We start from the raw sequence: 24,449 nt of genomic DNA on the forward strand, positions 1-24,449 counted from the left end.
GAAAGCTAAAGATTTAGATCGGGTAGCATTTGATATTTAAAAGAATTGATCAGAGAAGGCCATGATGGTTTGGTTTGGGTGCTATGACTCCAGGAGGAGACGATGTTGAGGGCAGGAGACTTTGCTTCAACTCGAACTCATGGTTTAAGTAGCCCCCATGCCAGCACTACTTGAGGCAAGCCAGGGATTCTGCTTTTGCAGCAGACACTATGTGGTCACGCACCCACATTCTTAATGGTCATGTTTATTTTCCAAATGTCTTTATATATCCAAATAGAAATGAGTATATTGATGAAAAGATCATTTGAACATTGAATTAAACTTCCTGGTGAGCCGGGTGTGGTGGTGCACACTTGTAATCCCAGTACTTGGGAGGCTAAAACAGGAGGATCACAGGGTAGTATCCACAGCCTCAGCTATTTAGTAAGGCCCTCTGCAACTTAGTGAGACCCTATTAAAAAAAAATAGGGCTGGGTGTGTAGCTCAGAGATAGAATGCCCTGTGTTCAATCCTAAGTTCAGGAAAAAAAATCCTTGTGGCTTTTCTCATTTCTGATATATTTTATCTTCATTTGATATGAACCACCAACAAATAGTGTCCATTTTTAAAAGTAACAGCTTTATTGAGACATAATTCATGCACCAGAAAATTCTCTAATTTAAAGCATACAAGTCAACAGTTTTTAGTATAGTGATAAAATTGTACATACATCACCACTATTGAATCCCAGAACATTTCAATCTCCCCGAAAAGAAATCCCATGCCCATTTGCAGTCATACCCATTTCCCCACCTCACTCGTGAGTATCTAACCTACCTTCTGTCTTTACAGAGTTGCCTATTCTGGATATTTCATATGCACAAAATTATACAATGGGAACTTTTGACTTCTCCCCATAGGCATGTTTTCAAGGTTCATCCCCAGTGTAGCATGTATCAGTACTTCATTTCTTTTTATTGCCAAATGATATTTTATTGTATGGACTTAACATATTCAACTGTTGATGCATACCTAGGTTATTTCCACTTGGGGGAAATAAGAAGAACAAAATCATGTCATTCGCAAGAAGATGGAAAGACCTGAAGAACATAATGTTAAGTGGGGAAAAGTATGCCCTCCTTTCACATGAATTTCTAAGAAGGCAGTATACAGTTTATTTGCTTAGTATAGTGCCTAACTCGTAGTAGTTCTCAATAAATAAATGAGACATGGAGTACTTTTATTATGATTAAAGATGCTATGAACATTCACATACACGTTTTTGTGTAGAGATGTTTTCTTGGCTATATACCTAAGAGTGAAGTGGTTAGGTTATAGGGTCACTCTGTGGTTGCCATTTAAACATAACATTTACATATATGTATATATAATATACTTTTTTTGGTTAACTGAAATTATACACATATTGAGATTTGGTGTGAAGGAACATACATGCGCACAGCACCTGGTGTGTTTCCCTCTGGATCCCACCTGCTCTCCCCCCCTCCACTTCATAATACTGAAATTGGTATTGGTGACTTTCCATGTGTACAGAGGATTGTCTGAACTGTTTCCTTCATCAAGTCTCCCTCCCCCTCTCCACCTTCCTCTCTGGACGCCCTTCCACTGTTCTACTGGCGTCTCTTCTCATTAATCTGAAGCATCTTTTGATTTCCCAGTTTCTCTCTGGCTTCCACATATCAGAGAAAACATGACTCTTCACTTTCTGGGCCTGGATAATTCCACTTAGCATAATATCCTCTGGTTCCATTCATTTTCTTGCAAATGACATAATTTTGTTCTTTTCTGCTGAGTAAAATTCCATTGTGTGTATATAACACGGTTTTGTAACCCATTCATCTGTTGACAGACACCTAGGCTGGTTCCATAGTTTTGCTGTTGTGAATTATGCTGCTATAAACATCGACATGCAAGGAACTATGAAACTACCTTTTCTCACTCATAATGCATGAGAGGTCCAACTTTTCCATATCTTTACCAATACAATCCTCTATCAGTATTATTTTTTTTTGGAGGGAGGGACTGTTTGGGCTATTTGGGTCCCTTGCAATGCTATTTGAATTTTAGAATCAGATAGTTTCTACATTCTGTGGAATTCTGAGAGGAACTGCATTGAATTTACAGGTTAGTGGGAAGCATATTGTCATCTTAATGTTGGGTCTTATAATCTGTAAATATAGGGAATTTCTATGCCCACTTATTTAGAGCCTTAATTTCTTTCAACAATATGTTGTAGCTTTCAGATTGCAATCTATTCACTCATTTTGTTAAATATATTCTAAATATTTTATTCTTTTCAGTGCTATTATAAGTGTAAATATTTTCCTAGTTTCATTTTCAAATTGTTTATTTCAAGAAAATAGAAATATGACTGATTCTGGTATATTGATTTTGTGTTCTAAAACTTTGCTGAACTCATTTATCATTTCCAGTAGTTTTTTTTTTTAGTGAATTCCTTATGGTTTTCTAAACATATGATTGTGTCATTCATGAATAGAGATAATTTTACTTCTTCATTTACAATCTGGATTCCATTATAACTTTACTTGCCTTATTGCCTTATCTAAAACCTCCAGTATCGGGGGAGTGGTGAGTTGGCCCAGGCCACCCTCCCCCCTCATGCCATTTTGGCATGGGGCTGTAACTATTTTCTGTATTTCTATCTTTTTAATAAACTTCTTTAAATCTTCAAAATAAAATAAAATAAAACCTCCAGTATCATGATGAATAGAAGTAGGCAGAGATGATACCGTCATCTTGTTTCTGATCCTAGGAGCAGAGCATCTGGTCCTTCATCAGTAAGTCTGATGTTACCTGTGGGTACTTCACAGGTGACTTTTATGAGTTGGAGTTCTGTTTTTGTTTTGTTGATGGATTTTATCATGAATGGGTATGAGATATCGTCAAAGGCTTTTTCTGCAGCTATTGAGATAATCAACTTTATAGCTCAAACATTAGTTCCCTGACCCAATCTCTTCTGCATATCCAAAATATCTTCATTTAATCACTTTGTGCCTCCTCAGTCTGAGACATCACTCTATTATATACTATTTTTATAGCTACAACTTGAAAATTTTTTCTGGTCATAATTTGGTTATGATTTTACTGTTGCCTCTTCTTTTCTACTCATTTATTCTCAACTATGATATAAGCTTTATGGAAACAGGTGTTTGCTTTGATCACTGCTGAATCCTTGGACTTGTGGCGTAGCGCACCCCAGCCTTCGGTAAACAAATATTGAGCTAAATTAATATATGAATATATAAGTGAAATAAATTTTACTTTTTAGCTAATTTTAAGTGAGGAAGATTGTGATGCACAGGGATACAGGTACACTCTCTCCACAGCATGTTTTCAACAGAGGAAGAAGTGATGGCCCTTCCCACAGTGACGGCATCTTGTGCCTTTCTCTTTATCACTTGCTGGCATGTCCTTGGTGCTAGGGAGTTCTAACGAGAAGGGACGCCTCCATCATGGCTTATAAAGAAAAGTTACCTTCCCACAGAGAACAGGAAACACGAATTAAAGGGCAACCAAAGGCAAAAGGGTTTGCTGAGTTGGATGGAATCAAGGGCCAAAATGTTTGAATTAGACCAGTGGTCCCTGAACACTGACCAGTTCTAGCAGAGTCTCCAGAGGAAGCGCACAATTCAGTTTTGAGAGTCTTCTCTCTAGACACTGAGATTCAGGAAATCTGAAGTGGGCCTTGGGTATCTGAATTCTTATAAGTTTCCCATGGATTCTGATAATTGGTCAGGGTTGGGAACCTCTGGTCTGTCTAGGCCAAGGGTCTTGGGAATGCACCAGCTTTTGACCAGCTCAAGGCAGTGGGACTTGGATGGTTGCAGGTAAAGATAAACCTAAGCCCAGGTGAGAGGTGGAAGAGAGGGGTAGGCAGAGCTTAGAGATGGGAGCAGGAATTTTCCACCAATGGAATTCCTCTCTTTGCTGTCTAGTGGCCCGGTACCGTGTGACTGTGTGCACAGGGGAACTCGAAGGTGCACAGACTGATGCCAACGTCTATCTCTGCCTTTATGGTGATGTGGGGGACACAGGGGAGAGGCTGCTCTACAACTGCAGGAATAACACCGACCTATTTGAGAAGGGCAATGTAAGTTGCAGTGATGTGCCGCCCCTCCCCACCTTAACTCCATTCTCCCTCTTTTTACCTTTATCTTCTTTGCTGGGTTTTCAATTTGTTTAGTTTAATTAATTAACTAATTAATTTGGTACTTGGTATTAAACCCACAGGCACTCTGCCTCGGAGATACACCCCAAACTATTTATTTATTTATTTATTTTTATTTTTATTTTTATTTTTATTTTTATTTTTATTTTTTGTGGTACTGGGGTTCCTGGAAGCCCTTCTACCTCCGGGCTACACTCCCAGACCTATTTTTACATTTCTATTTGGAAACAGGGTCTCCTAAGCCAGCGTGCGTGGCTGGCTTCGAACCTGTGCGATCCTCCTGTCTCTGCCTCCCAAGCGCGGGGATTACAAGCATGCGCCACCACGCCCGGCCATATTTATTTAATTTAAAACAAGGTCTGCTAGGATGCTCAGAGTCTCATTATGCTGCTAAGGCTGTCCTCCAACCTGCAATCCTCTTGTCTCAGCCTCCCAAGTACTGGCATTATAGGTGTATGCTACCATGTCTGGCTTCCCTGCTGTTTTAAAGTAGAACTGATGGCTGGTGTTGGGGCCTCAGCCACCAGATAGCCTTTCTCTAGATGAGGGAAATAGGGAACTGGGGGGGGGGGTCCTGGTAGGAGCTATGGGAGGGGCATAGAGGTCCTGGTTCAGGTCCCTGAGCTTTTGTCTCACTTGGACTCACTAACATGCATGGCATTCACAAGGCTATATGGCTTGGAGCTAGAGAGCCATCCTACAGGGGTCACACTCCCCTCCCCACCCCTGACCTTTGAGAAGCTGAGAGGTAGGAGCAACACCATTTTTACCTCTGAGTGCGTGGAGGGGAAGGATGCTGGGCTTCTGAAGTGTGCACTAGAAGACCCAGGCTGGAGGAAAGCTGGATGTCTGAGGGCCAGGGTGGGAACTTGACGTTCTCCCCTAGGCAGGACCACTGGGGGCATCTCGTTCACATCCTTTTGGAAGGAGAAAACAAAGATACTAAACGCAAGGGTGGGAAAATTAGGTTTCTGTTTCTAGCCTCATTACAAATATGCTTAGGTGTTCCCCTGTGACTCCAGCAATCAAGTGGGTTGACTGAGGTCTCGTGGAGTAATAAAGAGGTCTGGAAAGTCTGGGACAAAGCAGCCTCGGGACAATCACTCCATCCCCCTGAGTCTCAGTTTCCTCATGCCCCAAGTAGGGGAAAGGATACCTGCCTGTGGCGGGCTATTGGTGAGAATTAACATGTCTGCTGTACTGCCTCTGGGGTCAGACTTGGCTCATAGCTCACAGGAGACGCTTAGTGAAGAGTCATTGTTGCAGTGAAATGGGGCTCAAGTGAGCTCACAGAGGAGGTTTCACAGGCGACTTCATTCTGCCTCCTTCCTCTGCCACTCCTTCTTTGCTGAGTGTGTTAGTCGGCTTTCCATTACTACAACAAAATGCCACACAAAAATCAACTTAAAAGAGAAAGATTTATTTTGGCTGATGGATCAAGACCATGATCACTTGGTCCTTAGAGCCCTGAGGCCAGGCAGAACATTGTGGTGGGGAGCACGTGGTGGAGCAAAGCTGCTCACCTTGTGGCAACTGAGAAGCAAAGAGAGAATAAGGAGGGTTCATGGACAAAATATACCCCTCAGATGCACACTCCCAGTGACCTGTCTGTTCCAACTAGGTTCTGCCTCCTAACGTTTCCATCACCTCCCAATAGCACCACCAGATGAGGACTGAGCTTTCAACATGTAAGGCTCTGGGGATATTCTAGATCCAAACTATCATGGTGAGGGCAGGGTGAGCCCTGATGTGCATGGAGACTCTCTGAGGCCAACCCAAGCTGGCCCAGTCCTCAGGTCATGGACATTTGAAGACTGTGGGTAAAGGTCCCCTGGGCAGGATATTGAGGGCCGAGCTCAGGTGCATTTGGGAAGAGGAGACAGGGCTGCCTTTACTTCATGTTTTACTTTTATATTTTCTCTTTCCCACCCACCCATGCACACTTCTCTCCAGCCTTTCCTACTTTTCCTCCCATGTCTTCTGGCATCTTTGTCCATCACTCCTGTCCTTAGTGTTGCTATCTCTGGAGGCTCCCAGATATGCTTGTAGACTTGGAAGCACTCCAGCCCCTACCACATTTTTTGCTGTTTCAGTGGCAGGCGAAATGCAAAGTTGGCGATAATACTTGATCCCTCCAATCAATTTTGATCATTTCCCTCTTCAGAAAGGAGCCAGGATCCCTCTATAGCAAGGAGCCAGAGGAGATTAGTCAAGGAATGGTTAGTGAGTCATAACAGCTTAACATATCTGTATTACCCAGGAAAGCTGTCTTTTAAAAGGAGATTATGCAGCCAGGCATGGTGGCACATGCTTGTAATCCCAGTACTTGGAGGCTGAGACAGGAGGATTGCAGGTTTGAAGCCGACCTTGGCAACTTAGTGAGACCTGGTTTCCAAAAGAAAAGTAAAATAGGGCTGGGGCTGTAGTTGGGAGGTAGACTGCCCCTAGGTTCTTAAAAAAAAAAAAAAGCCAGTGTGGTGGCACATACTTGTAATCCCAGTACTTAGGAGACTGAGACAGGAGGATTGTGGTTCACAGCCAGCCTCCACTACTTACTGAGGACCTCCACAATTTAGTGAGACCCCGTTTCAAAATAAAGAATAAAATAGGGCTGAGGGTATAGCTCAGAGGTAGAATGCCCCTAGGTTTAATCCCCAGTACCACACAACACACAAAAAGGAGATTATAGGGAATGGCCATTATTTGATTTAAAAAAAATGCTCCAAACTTTGTTGAAAATTTGATGCTGAATGATACTTCAGAAGAAAACACTGGGAGCCTGGTTCATTCTATAGGTAGCCAGGTCCGACCTGTGAAAGACTAGCCGCCCAATCTGTCAGCCCTGCCTCTTGTGATTTCTGGGTGTGTCTCCCTTTGGTGTTTGGGTCCTGATGGCCACCGTCCAGCTGACCTTGCTGTCTTTCCCTTCCTGAAGGCTGATGAGTTCACCATCGAGTCCGTCACCATGAGGAAGGTGAAGCGGGTGCGGATCAGACACGATGGCAAAGGCTCAGGCAGCGGCTGGTACCTGGATCGGGTGCTGGTGAGAGAGGAAGGGCAGCCCGAGAGTGACAATGTGGAGTTCCCGTGCCTCAGGTATATGGGTCCCACCTGCTTTCATTCTCTCCAGCATAGGCTGTGGTTTCTGAGTTTGAGGAAGACCCAGCCCTACTACCAGGACCACTGAGTAAAATAGTGCCTTAATGCCACTAAGATGCAAGAAGAGGTGGCCTGACTGGTGGCACTTAGACCTGAGCCTCACTTCCCACTTCGCCTCCTGATAGTGCTCAGGTGTACTTCTAGTTGGCTCTATTTAAGGACCAAAATGTTTAGCCTGACGTGGTGACGCACACTTGTAATCCCAGCATTTGGGGGGCTGAGACCAGAAGATCACGGTTCGAGGACGGCCTCGGCTACTTAGCAAGGCCCTTCGCAACTCAGTGAGACCCTGTTTCAAAAATCAAAAGACTATGGCTGGGCGTGGTGGCGCACGCTTGTAATCCCCTCCTTGGGAGGCAGAGACAGGAGGATCGCGCAGGTTCGAAGCCAGCCTTACTGGCTTAAGAGACCCTGTTTCCAAGTAAGAATATAAAAATAGGTCTTGGAGTGTAGCCCAGAGGTAGAAGGGTTTCCAGAAACCCCAGTACCACCAAAATAAATAAATAAATAAATAAACAAACAAACTAACTAACTAACTAACTAACTAAAAACTAGGGCTGGAGGTGTAGCTTGGAGTTACAATGCCCCTTGGTTCCATTCCCAGTACCACAGAAACAAAAACAAAAAAGGAAATAACTGAAATGTCGATGTTTTCTCCTGGTATATCTTGACAATTTGAGTTTAAATGGGTGTTGCCTCAGAGAATTAGTTGCATGACTAAGCTTTTGAATGAAAGGTGTATTCTAATTTGACTAGCCTACTGACCACATCTCTAAGCTATCTTACTTTGTGTACATTTCATTTCCTCCACTTGTGAATGAAGTAAAATTTCTTTGCTCTTTTTCTGGGGGAAGCATTTGAATTCCTTGCATGGCTGGCTTGGTTTCCCATTGACTTCAAAAGTCCCTAATCCTAATCCATTTTAGAACAAGGAACATCACTCAGGTTTTGATTGAATCCAGGTGATTTTGCCTTCACCTAGAGCCCTGCTGGGGCAGCGTACATGACTTGATTAACCTAGGTCCTGAGCCTGCACACCACTTCTTTCCTGAGCCTTCTCTGTCAGGATCAAGAAGCATTTTAGCTAGGACAGGTGTGAGTGTGTGAGTGTGTGTGAGTGTGTGTGTGTGTGCGTGTGTGCGCGCACGCATATGTGAGCACACTCACGTGCACAGTGCTGTGAGCCCAGATAAAGTAATGAAGCAACATCTCGCTGTGAAACTGGGCTGGAGCATTTGAGGCTGAAAGGAAACATCTTTTTTTGGAAATATCTATTAATACCTGCATTTAGGTGGAAACAAAATGACGAGTTACGGCTTCCTTTTCCACCATGAGGTACTGGGAATGGTGAGCGGAGAGAAGAGAGGGCAGACCAGGAATTTTTTTTTTTTTTTTTTTGTGGTACTGGGGGTGGAACCCAGGGGCTTTCTACCTCCGGGCTATACTCCCAGACCTATTTTATATTTTATTTGGAAACAGGGTATCGCTAAGTTACTGAGAGCCTCACTAAGTAGCTGAGGCTGGCTTCGAACCTGTTTGATCCTCCTGTCTCAGCCTCCCAACTGCAGGGATTACAAACGTGCGCCATCACACCCAGCTAGACCAGGACTTTTTGACCCTGGGGGCCTCTGGCTTTCCACCCCTCACGCCCTGTACATGCATGGTCAGGGCATATCACAGCCTTCTCTGTAGGCTCTGTGACTTTGGGAGTTGCCAGCATGGCCTCAGAAGGACAAACAGAAGGGGAGGTCCTGATGGGTCAACTTAGGGGGCTCCAGCTAGCAGACCCCTGTTCCTAAATCCCCTTTATTAGTGCTCAGGATTCCATCACGTATCTTTACATCTTGGAGTCTCAGATTTCCTTTGGTGCTCTAGATCCACAGCACCAGAGCCCACGGAAGTGCTATATGTGAGCAGGGGGTTAGCATTTTAGAGTTAGCTAATAGCCAAATGGCAGCAAAGGCCATGGGAATGGGAGAGCGTGCAATTGGGAAGAGAAGGTATGAAAAGAGGGGATGGGGAAGACCATGTTTTGGCCTCTGTTGGTCCTAGGATGGCGTGTCCTTTGAGCAGAAACATCTATAGTTTCTAGAGGCCCACGGCCCAGGGGAGGAGGGCTGCAGGGAAGCCATGTGTTGACTTATTTCACAGGCTTTGTGGCCTGGGAATTGCTTCCTTCTCTGGGGTGTCATAGGAATGAGCTAAAAAGACAAGCCCCAAGACATAAAGTGGGGAGATTCTCCTGAGGCCTGCCTTGCCTATTCTGAGGTGCCATTAGCCCCACATCACCAACCAGCCTGAGTATGGGGCTTAGACAACTCCTGCTTGCACGATGGTTTCATCTCTCAGCTTGGGTCTCTCTGCTCAGTGCGAGTGGCCTTTCTAAATGGATAGTCCAGTGTCTTTCCTCCAGGGATGACCAGCAGAGAGCTGGGCCATATCACAATGACGTATGGCTATGTCACAACTACCAAGCCTCAGCACCCAGGGCACAGACCCTGGAGGTGAATCTCACTCATGCTTGAGGACTCAGATCTAAGCCCCTCGACACGAGCCCTCTCCTTCCTCTCAGTCCCTACAATGCTTACTTTGATCCAATGTCATCACATTCTTGGGCTTCAGTGCCGCATTTAGCTTCTTAATCTCAACACTCTGGGCTGTGTCTTCTTTATCTCTGTGTCCTTTCTGCCTTCTCCCATTCTAGAGCCCTTGGCACAGTGCCATGCACACAGTAGGCTCTTAGAAAGAAGAGCAGTTGTTTTTGATGGCTTCTTACTGTGACCGCCGAGGCCCTGCATCCTGTGGTCCCCACCAGCCTCACAGTTCAGCTCTCTGCCCCTCATTCGCCACATTCCATCCATGAAGTCCTTTGGCTAGCTCCTGGATTCCCATCTGGACATGTCCCCTCTGGGATGCTCCTCCTTCTTCTCCTGGTCAACTCCTTGCCATTCTTCCAGTCTCATCCAGCTGTCACCTGCTCCTGGGAGACCTTCCCAGGTCCAGGCGGGGTGCTTACTATTGTTAGGAGCTCCTGTAGACCTGCTTTCATTTGCTTGATTCAAAGCTCTGGCCCCCTGGAGACTCGGCATGAAGTGTGTGATGGTTTGGGGGCTGATTTCCCCTCTCAGAAAGTTAACATAATCTCGTTTGCCCACCAGGTGGCTGGACAAGGATAAGGATGATGGGCAGCTGGTCCGAGAGTTGCTGCCCAGTGACAGCAATGCCACACTGAAGAGTGAGTTGTCCTGATGACCAGGTAGTGGGGGTGCCCTTCCTCAACTAGTGAGCCTTTGAGAAAACACGTGCTCTTCATTTCATTGAGGGAGGGTCTGGAAATTTCTTCTGCGGTTGTGCTTGTATATGCAGTTCTATGTGGCCGTGAATGTAAGGCCCTGAACACTTATGAGTCACAGGGTAACAAGAACAATAACACCAGTAATTGGTGCCAATCTCAGAGGGCATCTACCATTTTCTTTTCTTTTTTTCTTTTTCTTTCTTTTTTTTTTTTTTTTTTTTTTTTTTTTTTTTGCAGGTCTGGGGATGGATCCCAGGGGCATTTGACCTCTGAGTTACACCCCCTGCCCTATTTTTTATTCTTTTTATTTTGAAACCGGGTCTCACTGAGTTGCAGAGGGCCTCACTAAGTAGCTGAGGCTGTCCGCGAACCCTGATCCTCCAGGTCTCAGCCTCCCGAATGCTGGGATTACAAGCGTGCGCCACCACGCCCGGCTTACCATTTTCTTGAGAGCAGAAACACATTTAGAAGGGGCTAAAAAATAAGAACTTTTTTTGGTGCTGGAAATTGAACCCGGGGGCATTCTACCTCTGAGCTACGCTCTCATCCCTTTTTAATTTTTAATTTTGGAACAGGGTGTCACTAAGTTGCTGAGGGTCTTACCAAATGTGGCCTCAAACCTGCAATCCTCTTGTCTCAGCCTCCCAAATACTAAAATAACCTGCATGCACCAGCTAAATAAGGAATTTTTAAATTTCTTCAAGTGCTGTAGCTTGACCATGAGCTTTAGGTAGAATTTAAGAGAAACTTAACTCTGAAGCCCAACAATATGAACACCTCACATTTGTTGTTTCTCTCCCTTTGTCACATGGGGTAGCCTAAGTCTGGTGTAGCCAGATGTTCGTACCTGACCTTTCCTAAGGTCAAATCACGGGGTCAGACCTAGTGTCCAGAGTCTGGGCTCAGAATTGTAGGACTTAAGAGCTAGGAAGGACCTCGGGAGAGGAGGTGACCCATGCCTGTGGTTAGGAGACACCCAGACCCTGAACGCCTGGGCCTTTAGTAAGGGATGGAGCTGGGACAGGTACCCAGGGCATCTGTCTTGTCCTTGCTCTTCCCACTGACCTGCATTAACACTGCCCACATTTCTCCCGCTGCCTCGGCCGGTTCAGACTTCCGCTATCACATTAGCATAAAGACTGGGGATGTTTCTGGAGCCAGCACGGATTCGAAGGTCTACATCAAACTCTACGGGGAAAAATCTGACACCATCAAGCAAGTTCTTCTTGTCTCTGACAACAACCTCAAAGACTATTTTGAACGTGGCCGGGTGGACGAGTTCACCCTTGAGACCTTGAACATTGGAACTGTGAGTGTCCTTCCCAATTCCGTTCTCACTCATTCTCTTGCAGATATCCACATATGTGTCCGCATGCATGTGCACAAACACAGACACATTCATGCACCAATAGGTGAGCCCATTCTGAAGAAAACAGCTGCCCACTTGGAGATTATTAGTGAGCAATGTTGTTTTCCAGCTATAACCTAGAGCAGCTAAAGATGTATGGACAGTGACCAAGCACCCTGGAGCCTCTCTGCAGATGGGACATGTATTTTCAGTAGCTTTACTTCCAGCATTTTACCTACATGGCCAGAACCAGTGTACCTGGATCACAGACACTGGGGAAGGGGACACTGGGTACAGAGAAGAAAAAGAGAGAAGGAAGGACTAAAAGGATTGGGGGAAACACTTCCCACTCCAGACTCGAATGTGCATCCCAATTGTGTTTTAGCGCATACTTCTGGACCTGAGAGAAGCTGCCTTGGAGAATGGACCCAAGGGTCTCCCATCTCTCAGGAGAGGTGACTGTGCCTATAAGCTATGCACCAGAGAGTGCTTAAGCTATGTGAGCTTAGCTGGTTTCAGGGGACCAGGCACTTGGCTGTGAGGTGTTTCCATTACCAGCTGCAAAGAGCCGTGTTTGGAAGAGCCAGAATAGGGCTTTCATAGACAGCTTTCTAAATCTGGTCTTTGGGCACCAGTCATGGCTTGTGTCACCCCTCCAATTATCACAGAAAGAATCTCAGGGCTGGAAGGGTTTTTGAAGGTCGCCTGATCATTCCATTTGATGTTAAAATGTCCACAAAACATAAAAGCAATCTGAATGTTGAAAAGTCAAGTAGTCATAAAGATGAGGGTAGAACCCTCTACACTCCTATCCCTGCGGCCTCCTGGCAAAGGTGTTAGCATGTCAGATAACAACACAAGTGGCTCTGGAGTGTTATTGGAAAGAGAAAATGCTTCTCAGGTTCAAGAGTAAGAGGAGGGAGTAAGAGGAAGAATTGGGCACAAGCATAGAGCCCCAAGAGGTCGCCTACATATTCTGACACCTAAAGAATGGGAATTTCAAAGAAGAAACTCAGAAATGTGTATGATAGAGTATTGTTTAAACCAAATTAAATCAGATCAATAATAGCTATCAGAGGGCAACGGCAGACATATTGAGTATTTGATTTTTCATGTGACCACAAACTTCACTTTTTTTTTTTTTTTTTTTGTACTGGTGATTAAACCCAGGAGCATTCCAGCTCAAAGATACATCCCCAGTCATTTTTAAAATTCTTTTATTTGAAATAGTGTCTTGCTAAATTAATGAGGCTGGCCTCCAATCTACGACCCTCCTGTATCAGCCTTTCAAGTACTGGGATTAAAGGGCATGCATGCACAATTTTTTGTGTGTATGATACTGGGAATGGGACCCAGGAGCATTTTACCTCTGAATTACACCCCCAGCCCTATTTTTTATTCTTTTTTTGTACAAATGTGTTTTATTGTTTTCAAAATATTTGCATATAATAAGTCCTAGCTTACAAGTCTAGTTTTTAGTGGTGACATCTCTAATCATTCAGGGTCTTGTTTTTTGCCCCACTGTGTCTTGAGTACTGCTGTTAGAGAAAAGCACATCCGGCATAAAGTGTAAACCAGTGTCTCGGCACACTGGAAGAACTTGAAGAGCAAACATGAGTTTTCTTATTTCTTCTAAGTAATCTTTAGTAAAACAAAAGGTGATCTTTGGCATAGATTAGTACTTTAAAGTCATTAATATTGAATTTATCAGGTAAGCAACTATACAGATATACTGAGGGCCTTGAAAATAATCTTTATGAGTTAAAAGAAAATAGAGGAAGACTGAGAACAGGACTGACTTAAGCGTTACACATTTGATATTGGGATCCAACACACATTTGGGGGTGGGAAGAAAGGATTCACTCTTCTCATTCTGGGTTTGGAAAGAAATACTGCTTTGTATACTGGGCAACGTGTAGACAGCCGTGATTTTTTTATTCTTTATTTTGAAACAGGGTCTCCCTAAGTTACGAAGGGCCTCACTAAGTAGCTGAGGCTGAACTTGAACCTGCAATTCTCCTCTCTCAGCCTCCCAAGTACTGAGATTATATACATGTATATTTTTAAGCATCCACTGGAGCTTTCAAAGTTCAACCAACATCTGTTCCCCCCTTGCTTCTCACAGCTAGAGGAGGGGATGCAGGCTGGAGGCAGGAGAGGTGATGCGCTGGCCCCCCAGTCAGGGACCTACCCTCTTCTGGGGAACTGGAGACCCCAATTGAGGGGAGATGTTACATGCAGGAGATGGGCACCGGGGCTTGGAAGTTTCTGGGCACTGCTTCTTCTGCGTCCTTACTGGGGTTCCCTTCCAGATCAGCCGGCTGGTGATTGGGCACGACAGCACGGGCATGCACGCAGGCTGGTTCCTGGGCAGTGTCCAGATCCGCGTGCCCCGCCAAGGCAAGCAGTACACCTTCCCCGCCAACCGCTGGCTGGACAAGAACCAAGCTGACGGGCGCCTGGAGGTGGAGCTTTACCCCAGCGAGGTCGTGGAGATCCAGAAATGTAGGAAGAGGCCCAGCAGGGCCGTCAGCATTGCTTCTTCTGTGTGGTGGGGCTGGGGAAGGAGGGACCGTGGGGTAACTGGGTCCTGTCTCCAAGTAGTGTAGAAAGAGGGGGCCAGTGCAGAGATAATGGGGCCTTCCAATTGCCTCTGGTACTGTGATTCTGGGAGGCAGTAGGGCTCGTTTTATGGGTGAAGAAACTGGGGATGGAACTTTTTTTCTGGGATAAAGGCAGCCAGTGATATTATTCAGAAATGTACATTCTCAACCCTGTGGAGAGGATTTTGAGGCATAGTCCATGTCCCCTGGGAAGACTGGCTCGGGAGAGAGAAGTTTTCATTCATTTATTCCACAAGTGTCTACCAAGGTTTCTCTGTGCTAGGTCTGCTTGGGGCTTTGTGGAGACAGCCATGAGCAAGATAGACAAAACTCTTGCCCCCTTAGGCTTTACATCTCACCATGAGACAAAAATTAGGAAGGATAAGGCCAAGTCAGAGCTGGGGAGAGAATGAGCAGGGTGTGGGGTCAGCAGGGGTGTAGGCGGCAGAGCTTCTTGGACAGGGGTGGCTTTTCATAACGTGTGAGGTTATGCAGAGGGTGGAGGAGACAATGGGACACAGTGGGCAAGAGAATGTCCCCTCTCTCACCTCTGCATGCTCACATCCACTCTACCCACGGCTCATATCCTTAGGAGGCTTGGAGAAGGAACGCCATCCAGAGCCGTCTCCCCCTTAAAGGACTCTTTGTATCTTCTCACGTGTGCATTTCACCTCTCCAGCCTACCCAAAGCTCCTCAAAAGCTATATCACGCACACATGCTTTGCAATGGTACCCGACATTGTGAGGACTGGTTCCTCCTCTCTTTTACAAATGAACACTTGAATCCTAACAGAGTGGTCCAGGTACTAGTCAGAAAGATAAAGAGAAAAGGCAGGGCTGGGGATGTAGCTCAGAAGTAGTGTGCAAGGGCCTAGCTTCAATGTCCACTACTGCAAAAAAAAAGCAGTATTTTCTTTCCTCATCTCCTTTCCTCATCTCCTTTATTATTTAGAGTAGCAGCTTTCATTACTTTGGCTTATTCTTCTGAAATTTAGCTCCAAACATTTTAATAATATGCTTATTCATTTTTAATTTTTCTATTATAAATAATCGGACATTATCTATTCATGTTCTATTATGGAAGCGGATTTAGCTCTTTTAACACACACACACACACACACACACACACACACACACATGCCCCACACCAGCTGGTATCTTAAGTCCTCACTCCTGGTGCCATGGGCATCCGTGGTGATGGATGACTGGACAGTAGAGTCCTGTGCTTAGGGCTGCCATTTCCACCACTTACCCAATTCCTCGAAGCCTTGGTTTGTCCAATTGCACAGTAGGGATGATTGTACTTCCTCGTGGTGCTAGGGAGCAGGTCATAGAAGATGATGCTGGGAAGCACCAGGCGGCACAGGGGACAGGCTCAGAAAATGTTTGCTGTGTCCCTCTCATTGTTGCCATTATTACTGAATATCCCATTTCTGCCACATTCACCCACCCAGTGGTCCACTACGAGGTTGACGTTTGGACAGGGGACGTGGGTGGTGCGGGCACCACAGCCCGAGTCTACATGCAGATCTATGGTGAGGACGGCAAAACTGAAGTGCTCTTCCTCTCCAGCCGCTCCAAAGTTTTTGAGCGGGCATCCAAGGACACGTTCCAGGTATGTGGGGGCGAGAAGGTGCCAGGAGAGGTCCCAGGCACCAGGAGGAGTCGTGGGTGTTATTTTTTCACTCAATACCCGCTCAAAAACGGGCTGCCTCCCTCCAGCTGGGTGAACACAGATAGGTCTGGAATTCTCCTGGGTTCCTGGAGGGTTCCTAGGAGCAGCTGAGCAGGGTGTAGAGGTTTGAACTGGGAGTAAGAAAACCTGGATTCTCAGCCAAGTTCACCCTGGGTGAACAGAAACCTCCTCTCTCTGGACCTAGTTTTGGGGATGTGATGAAGGAACCGGGCTAGATCGAGGGTTCTCTCCTTCCTCTCTTCCCTTTGCAAATCTTTATGTAGAAAAAAAAAAAAAAGATGCGAATATGAGCATGCTACCAGAAGCACAGGATGCAAGGGAAGTGCCCCTCGAGAGACACATGGATATATTATATTGGACCCAGGAGTGAGTGAGTGTGTGTGTGTGTGTGTGTGTGTGTGTGTGTGTGTGTGTCTTCATATATGTGCAAACAGGAATATATTTATGTGTGTTCAGGTGCTTTATGTGTGTTCAGGTGCCACAGGCATCTTGGCCTTCAGTGAAGCATCCTTTCCCACTGCCCAGAGAAGGTTGTGATTGAGCTAGGACCAGGCCAGGGTCACAGGTGTCTGGAACGATAGAGCCAGAGGGGCCTCATTGAGTCAGATGCCCTTATCCACTTCTGAGGAGGCCAAGGCCCAAATCTTTGACCTTTCTAAGATTCAGCTTCCTCAATAGTTAAAACACAGCTTTGCAAGGACTGCCTGCCTGTCTTCATAGACGTTGTAACGATCAAAAGGGTAAATGTCAGGTAATGCTGCCAGGAAACTGGCCAGTTATGGAGATGTGTCTAAAAAGTGCATCTTCTGGGGCCACCTGGTTGGGTGTGGCTAGAAGGACAGGTCTCCTTATGGGGGTGGCTGCAGGGGTGCCAGGACTTTAGAAATGCTAGAGAGAGGAGCTAATGTGTTGAAGAAATGACTTATGAGGCCGGGCACCCATCTTCTAAGTAGCTGAGAAGGTTAAATTCACTCTCCCTGGGTTCTGGGCTCCATGTTGGCTGGTATTTTTCTCACAATGATTGTTTGGCCCCATTGAGGGCTCATGTACAGGAGGTCAGAGGACCTGTATTCTCCTCTAGGTCTAGAATCAAAGGGATCCTGAGTAACTGTGAGACAAGCCCTGGGCCTCAGTTTCCCCTGGCACTCAAGTAGGTTAACTGATGGGAGAGGATTTAATGCTCAGATAAAATGCTCAGATAAAGGGGCTCAGATAAAGGGGTTTATCAGCATCAGGGTGCCTAAGAGGAGCCCGACAGCAGGGACCCCATGTGCGCCTCCCTCTGCAGGGACCTCAGCTGCAGGCCCTTCCGAAGAGCCTGTGCTCAGAACAGAGAAACAGTGCTACCCAAGGCTCAGGCCTCCATCTACACGGAGCCCATGTTTACTGGGCGGGCCCCTGCTCTGAAGGAGCCCACAGGCCCTGAGGAGGAAGAGGGCATCCAGCCCAGGCCAGGACCAGAGCCAAGTGGGGCCCTGCAGCTCTCGGGAAGGGCCAGGATGGCAAACTGAGGCTGTGTGCTCGGGAGGGGCCTGGGGCCTCTGGAACACGGGTGAGATTTTAATTTTTGAAAAAAAAATTTTTTTACTCTTTTTTTTACTCATTATATATCTTTACTATTGAAAAAATTGGAAAGAGAACACAGAAAGGCACAACTTTTTTTTTAAAGTAATAATAAAGCACAGGAATCTGAATGCATAGGTTTTAGTTAGGGGTAAAGAAGGAATAGAGTCAGGCCAAGTGAGGGAACTGAGTGGTGTGTGTGTGTGTGTGTGTGTGTGTGTGTACATGCAATGATGTTTGTGTGTGTTTGAGAGAAAATAGAAAAAGGGAGACCAGGTTGACCACCAGAGGGGTTAGAAGGAACTAAGTTTGGGGGTCGCTGGGGCCAGGCCAGAGCAACCAGGCCGGCTGTGTTCTGAGAGAGAGAAGCTTCAGAGCGTGGAGGCCCCGGGGCCTCTGCCAGGCAGCCCAGCACCCGGGCTTGTACCTGGCTCCCTGGGGGCGGCGGGGAGGACACCAGCAGCTGCCCCAGCCACTGCCCTGCACTTTGCACAGCTGGAGGCCGCAGACGTGGGCGAGATCTACAAGATCCGGCTGGGGCACACAGGCGAGGGCTTCGGGCCCAGCTGGTTTGTGGACACGGTGTGGCTGCGGCACCTCGTGGTGCGGGAGGTGGAGCTCACACCCGAGCAGGAGGCCCGAAAGAAGAAGGAGAAGGACAAGCTGCGGCAGCTGCTCAAAAAGGAGCGGCTGAAGGCCAAGCTGCAGAGGAAGAAGAAGAAGAAGAAGAGAAGAAGCAGCGACGAGGAGGAGGAAGGCGAGGAGGAGGAATCCTCGTCCGAGGAGTCCTCATCGGAAGAGGAGGAAGAGGAGGAGGAATCCGAGGAGGAGGAGTCTGAGGAGGAGTTCGGGCCAGGGATGCAGGAGGTGATTGAGCAGTACAAGTTCGAAGCCCACCGCTGGCTGGCCCGGGGCAAGGAGGACAATGAGCTTGTGGTGGAGCTGGTGCCAGCCGGCCGGCCGGGGCCTGAGCGTAAGCCTGTGGGGCCAGAGTCCCCTGAAGGGACCAGGGAGGGGCAGGGTGACTCGAGCTCCTTCACATGAGGCCAAAGGGGTGGGGACCCATTCTGGTTCCAAAATAGCTCTCCTGACCTGCATCTGAAGCCACCCTGGACAGTTCTGTCTGGGGCTGAGCTTTGCTCTTGCTCCAGACTCTCAGGAGAAATCAGTGGCTCTGGGAGGAGCTCCAACACGACTTGATATTATGAAATGTGGGAGACATAGGAAGGAGGGTTGCTGAGGCTAAATGTTGCTCTTGGTTTCGGGAGGAGGGGCAGGTTCAGTACTAGGTTGGTACAAGCATATCTGTAGATCTGCCCCGCTCAGGATCTGCTTGGATCTGAGAGGCAGGGCTTCAGATCCACCTCACGGCCCTGGTATCCTCAATGTCACACCTTTCTGTATCTCCAGCCAACACTTACGAGGTCCAGGTGATCACAGGGAATGTGCCCAAGGCTGGCACTGATGCCAACGTCTTCCTGACCATCTACGGTGAGAAGTATGGGGACACTGGTGAGCGGCCGCTGAAGAATTCGGACAAGTCCAACAAGTTTGAGCAGGGGCAGGTAGAGTTGAGGGCTCTCTGATCCCTGGGGGTTGGTTGGGACTCAGATATGGGATGCGGAAGCCTTTGATGATTTACTTGACGCCTCAGCCCTGCACAGTATCCACTGTGTGACTAGCGGGGTGCTTTCTTTAATCCAACCAGGCTTGGTGGCAGTGCCTCTTCTTTAAGCACCAGTGATTGGTGGTGGGGGGATGAGAAAAGAACAGGCAGATGCTGGTGCATGGAGCCCAAGGTTAGCTGACCCTCAGGAATTGCCAGAGGATAGAATCTGGAGGGTGTTCAAGTGCTAAGTGGGCTAGCGCCTAGATGAAGGCATGGTGAGAAGGAGCGACTTAAACTGAGCAGATGAGTATGGTGTAGACATATAAAGATGACAGTGAAAGATGTTTGCAGAATCCAGGACTGCATGAGCAAAGATGTGGAGGTGGAAGGCTGAGCTGTGGTTGGTGCGGCACAGCGGTGGTTAAGCTTGGGTGAGCCCAGTGAGTATATGGGAGTGGGTGGGACCCGTGAGGGGTTTGAAAGACAGGCTGCCAAGGCTAAACTGTCTCCCAAGGCAATGAAAATCCATGAAAGAAACACACACACCACACACACTCTTTCAGGTGTAAAGGGAAAAGCATGAAAAATAGAGCTGTCATTTCTGTCCTTTGCGATTTTACAAAATCCCCTGGCCCCTATCTCATCTTCCCACTCCTGCTTTCATCATCAAACCATGTTCTTTCATCAATGCAGAGGAAGAAAAATAATAAACCAAGTTCATTAAAATTTTCCATGCTCATCACTTGATTTATTTCAGGTGTACTGGGTGTTTTCTTTCAACGCTCCCTCTCATGGCATGAGGATCAGAGTTTATTTCTGCATTTCAGTGCTCCCCTTGAAAAATCATAGCTACTATATACACGGATCAAAGAAAAATTGCTATAAAAGACAAAATTGGTACAATTGATAAAGTTTGAATATGGAGTACATATTAGATTATAATGATCACATGTTGCGTAACATTTCGGTCAATGATAAATGGCGTTTATGCCAGGGATGATGTAAGATTATATCACCTAATGACATCACAGTCGTCTTAATTTGTGTAAATATACTCTGCAATGTTCACATAATGACGAAAAGCAAATACTTCTCAAAAAATGTCACCATCATTAAGTGACACGTGACTGATTGAGGTTAAGTGTCCTGAGTTTGATCATTGCACTGTGACTGTATGAGAATGTCCTCGTTCTTAGGAAACCCACGCTGAAATTTTTAGAGGTGAAGGATCAACATAACTGTCACTTACTTTCAATTGGTTCAGAAAAAAATGTATAGAGAGAAATAGCAAGCAAGGGGAGAAGAGAGAGAGAGAGAGAAATACAGAGAATGTTGCACTTAAGTACAGAATCTAAATGAAGGTGTGCATACTTCCATTTTACTATTTCTGCAAGTTTGATGAAGATCTGAATGCTTAAAAAAGTAATAAAAAATTGTATAGTTCAGAAGACTCCATTCTCTTATGGGGTCCCTGTGTCGTCTGATGTCTACAATGCTTATGGCGGTCCACATACACATGTACGGTTCACGTTCCATCTTCCCACCTAAATGGTGAGCAACTCCAAGTCTTCTGTTTCTGCCAATTTGCACAGGACTGGATAATAGAAGTGGCTTAGTAAAAATTGGAGGCTATGTGCACACATAAGCATGGAATCTCTATGTTCAACCAGCCAACCTGTCTTCTCTGTGCTTCTCTCTCACGACCACTTTCATTTTCCCCCTACTTCCTCCACCTTCCAGGATACAGTGAGCGTATGAAGATGCCCTGGCAGGGGCTGGTTTTAAAAACAATAGGCATAGCAAACACCAGACTAGAGTCAGGTTTTCCATTGCCCATCCCTAGATGCTTTGGGTCTTATGGTCCACCTCTAGATGTTCCAGTCCCCAGAGGGGTACAGCTGATGGTAACTTGGGGACAAAATGGGACTCACCCTTCTAATGCTTCTCTGACCCTTCCTAGACAGACACCTTTACCATCTACGCCATTGACCTGGGGGCTCTGACCAAGATTCGGATTCGCCATGACAACACAGGCAACAGACCAGGCTGGTTCCTGGACAGAATAGACATCACCGACGTGAACAATGAAACCACGTGAGCAGGGCTGGAGAGGAGGAAGGAGAGGCCATCCTTGTCCCTAAGTCCCAAAAAATGATGGAGGGAGGGCTGGGTGAGACTGAGGTGAGGTGGGCTGGCTCTGATGTGTCATTGCTCTGGGGGTAGGTTTGGCACATGCCCCAGGCTGGGTGGCATTGCCTGCTCCCTTCCCTCTCAGTGGGCAACCACTGGAGCTTCTTGCTCTGTCAGATGGCAGTCTGGTAGAACATCCACGCCAGTCACTCTTACGCATCAATTCTGAAAGGACAGATTTCAATCCCTATTAGACTTCTACTTATCGAGGCTTAGTCTCAGCCAGGAAACTCTCCATAGAGAAGGCAATTGCTGGCACCTGGCTTTAATGTTCTAGGCCAAGGATCAGCAACTCTTTTCTGAAAAGGCAGCATAGAAAATTATTCCAGCTTTGTAGGCCCTGTGGTCTCTGCAGTGATAGCTCTGTTGGCAGACCACAAAAGCAGCTGCGGGTGGTGCCTAAATGGGCAGGTGTGGCTGTGTTCCAATAAAACTTTATCTGTGGACACTGAAATTTGAATCTGAATGTAATATTCACATGTTACAACATACTATTCTTCTTCTGCCTCTTCACTCCAACCATTTTTTTTTTTTTTTTTTTTGTGGTACTGGGGTTCCTGGAAGCCCTTCTACCTCCGGGCTACACTCCCAGACCTATTTTTACATTTTCATTTTGGAAACAGGGTCTCCTAAGCCAGCGCGCGCGGCTGGCTTCGAACCTGCGCGATCCTCCTGTCTCTGCCTCCCAAGCGCGGGGATTACAAGCGTGCGCCACCACGCCCGGCTTCACTCCAACCATTTTAAAATGGGAAATCAGTGCTTAGCTCTTGGGAAGTACATCCAGAGGCGGTAAGCTAGATTTGGCCCCTGCTGGAGACCCACAGCCACCACCCGAGCTGGGGTGGGTGAAGGAGTTCCAGGCAGGCGAAGGCCCACCCCAGAGCCAACTGGTGCCAGAGCAGGACCTAAAATTCAGGACCTGAACATCAGTGTGGAATCTGGTGTTTATAGACCATATTGCCTCTTGGGTGAGGCAATTCAGGGGCAAGACAGATAAAAGAAAGCCTTTCTGTGTGAAGTGGAGTGGAGTAGGGCTGAGGAAAGCCTACAAACTCCCGAGTGGCTTTGTCAGTACCTGAAATTTAGTGGGCACCCAACAAATAAGTAATTTCCTTGGCCTCTAGCTGTCTCTTAGAGTATGCTTTCTTGTTGGGCTTCCTCTGTTCAAGATAGGGGATGATAAGGCCCCCAAATCTCCCACCCCACCCTGTCCTGCCATCCCAAGGGGACACAGAACATAGCTTATAGATGGCCCAGTGTTAGGGTTTTCCATGAGGTCATTGTGGTTTCACCTAGGGACTGTAAGATGACTCTATGACTGGGAACCAGGGTGTTGGCCTTTGTGGAAAACTCACCCTGGACAAATCTCTTCATCTCTGGCTGCATTTCCTCTTCTGATAAATGGGCTTAGTTGGGCCACGCCGGCTTACTGCTCAAGATGTTCTGAAAGTCTAAGGCATGTCTGTTGGGAAGGGATAAAGTGCTGCGGAAACATAAGGCTAGAGACAAAATGAGTATCTGCGGCTTTCCCTTGCAGCTCCACCGGGGTTATCCTGTTCCATTTATTTGACATTTCTGGTCCAGCCCAACAATTTAAAAATTATTGTAGCTTTGTAATCTCTTTTAATATCTGTCATTACTTGTCCTTTTTCATCGTTCTTTAAAAATATTAGCTATTCTTACCTTTTTCAAATCAAGATATTAAGTGATTTGCAAAAAAAAAATCCTGTTGAAATTTTGATTGCTCTTTGTGGAGAATATGTGTGGAGAACTGCTCATTTAGATTATTATTAAGTGCTCCCCCCAGGTCCATTTCCCCACTTATTCAACTGTTCCCTGTTCCTTTATGTATCATGTACTGTTTTGTAATTGTCTAAACTGCTACACATTCTTGTTAAGTTTATGCTCAGGTATATTATATACACACATACATACATACACACATACATACATATTGGTACTGGGTATTGCACACAGGGGCATTGAACCTCAGAGCTATACCCCCAGCCCTATTTTATTTTTATTTTGAAACTGGGTCTTGCTAGGTTGATGAGAGTTTCACTACTTGCAGAAGCTGGTCATGAACCCATGATTCTCCTGTCTCAGCCTCCCAAATACTGGGATTACAAACCGGCTCCATGTATACAATATTTTATCACTCTTTTTTTTTTAATTCTACCTCTGAGCTACACCCCCCAGCCCTATTTTTAATTCTTTATTTTGAAATAGAGCCTTATTACGTTGCAGAGGGTCTCACTAAGATGAGGCTGGCCATGAATCTGCAATCCTCTTGTCTCAGCCTCCCAAGTACTGGGATTACAAGCGTGCACCCCCACGCCTGGCTTGGTTTTTTGTTTTGTTTTGTTTTAATCACTCTTATAAGTGAAATCTTCCCGTTACTTTTCTTTCCTTTGCCTATTATTTCCCTTTTCTTTGCTTCCTCTACCCTTCCTCCCCATCCCTTTCTGTGGGTGTCACTAGCCTGCACTTCTTTAATAATAACCCTCTCTCATAAGGGCTCCATGACAAGACTTCTACGATCTCCAGGCCAAGAGCAATCTGGAGCAAAGCCTGCTTTGGGAGGTAGATATGAAATCACAAAAGTCCAGAGGGAACAGAACCCCCTCTCTTGGTGAGACATGGCCTTCTCTGGACATGCATAGGGCCTTCTCCAGGCTCTCCCCAGCTTTCACAACTCAGGAGAGGACTTTGCAGCTGAAAGGATTCGAGGACACTGCCATGATCCCTCACCTGCCCAGGACCAAGATGGCAGCCTCCAGGCACACTGGAAATCCTC

The 24,449-nt window shown here is 46.4% G+C and overlaps 1 protein-coding gene across 3 annotated transcripts in view; it reads left to right on the forward strand.

Moving 5' to 3' along the window:
• LOXHD1 (lipoxygenase homology PLAT domains 1) overlaps positions 1-24,449 on the forward strand; it is a gene marked incomplete at both ends in the record, with an annotated part of 168,985 nt that overhangs the window by 81,909 nt on the left and 62,627 nt on the right. For 2 of the 3 annotated variants that reach the window (XM_080714787.1, XM_080714788.1), the window contains 9 exons: positions 3,957-4,111; positions 7,125-7,285; positions 10,507-10,583; positions 11,756-11,952; positions 14,304-14,496; positions 16,049-16,209; positions 18,349-18,826; positions 19,264-19,418; positions 21,423-21,556. In XM_080714787.1, coding sequence (XP_080570913.1) covers positions 3,957-4,111; positions 7,125-7,285; positions 10,507-10,583; positions 11,756-11,952; positions 14,304-14,496; positions 16,049-16,209; positions 18,349-18,826; positions 19,264-19,418; positions 21,423-21,556 — 1,711 coding nt within the window. The remainder of the gene's footprint in view (positions 1-3,956; positions 4,112-7,124; positions 7,286-10,506; positions 10,584-11,755; positions 11,953-14,303; positions 14,497-16,048; positions 16,210-18,348; positions 18,827-19,263; positions 19,419-21,422; positions 21,557-24,449) is intronic. The other variant, XM_080714789.1, reaches the window with a different exon arrangement.

Source organism: Muscardinus avellanarius (genome assembly GCF_963383645.1).
Source record: "Muscardinus avellanarius genome assembly, chromosome: 17".
NCBI classification, from domain to species: Eukaryota; Metazoa; Chordata; class Mammalia; order Rodentia; family Gliridae; genus Muscardinus; species Muscardinus avellanarius.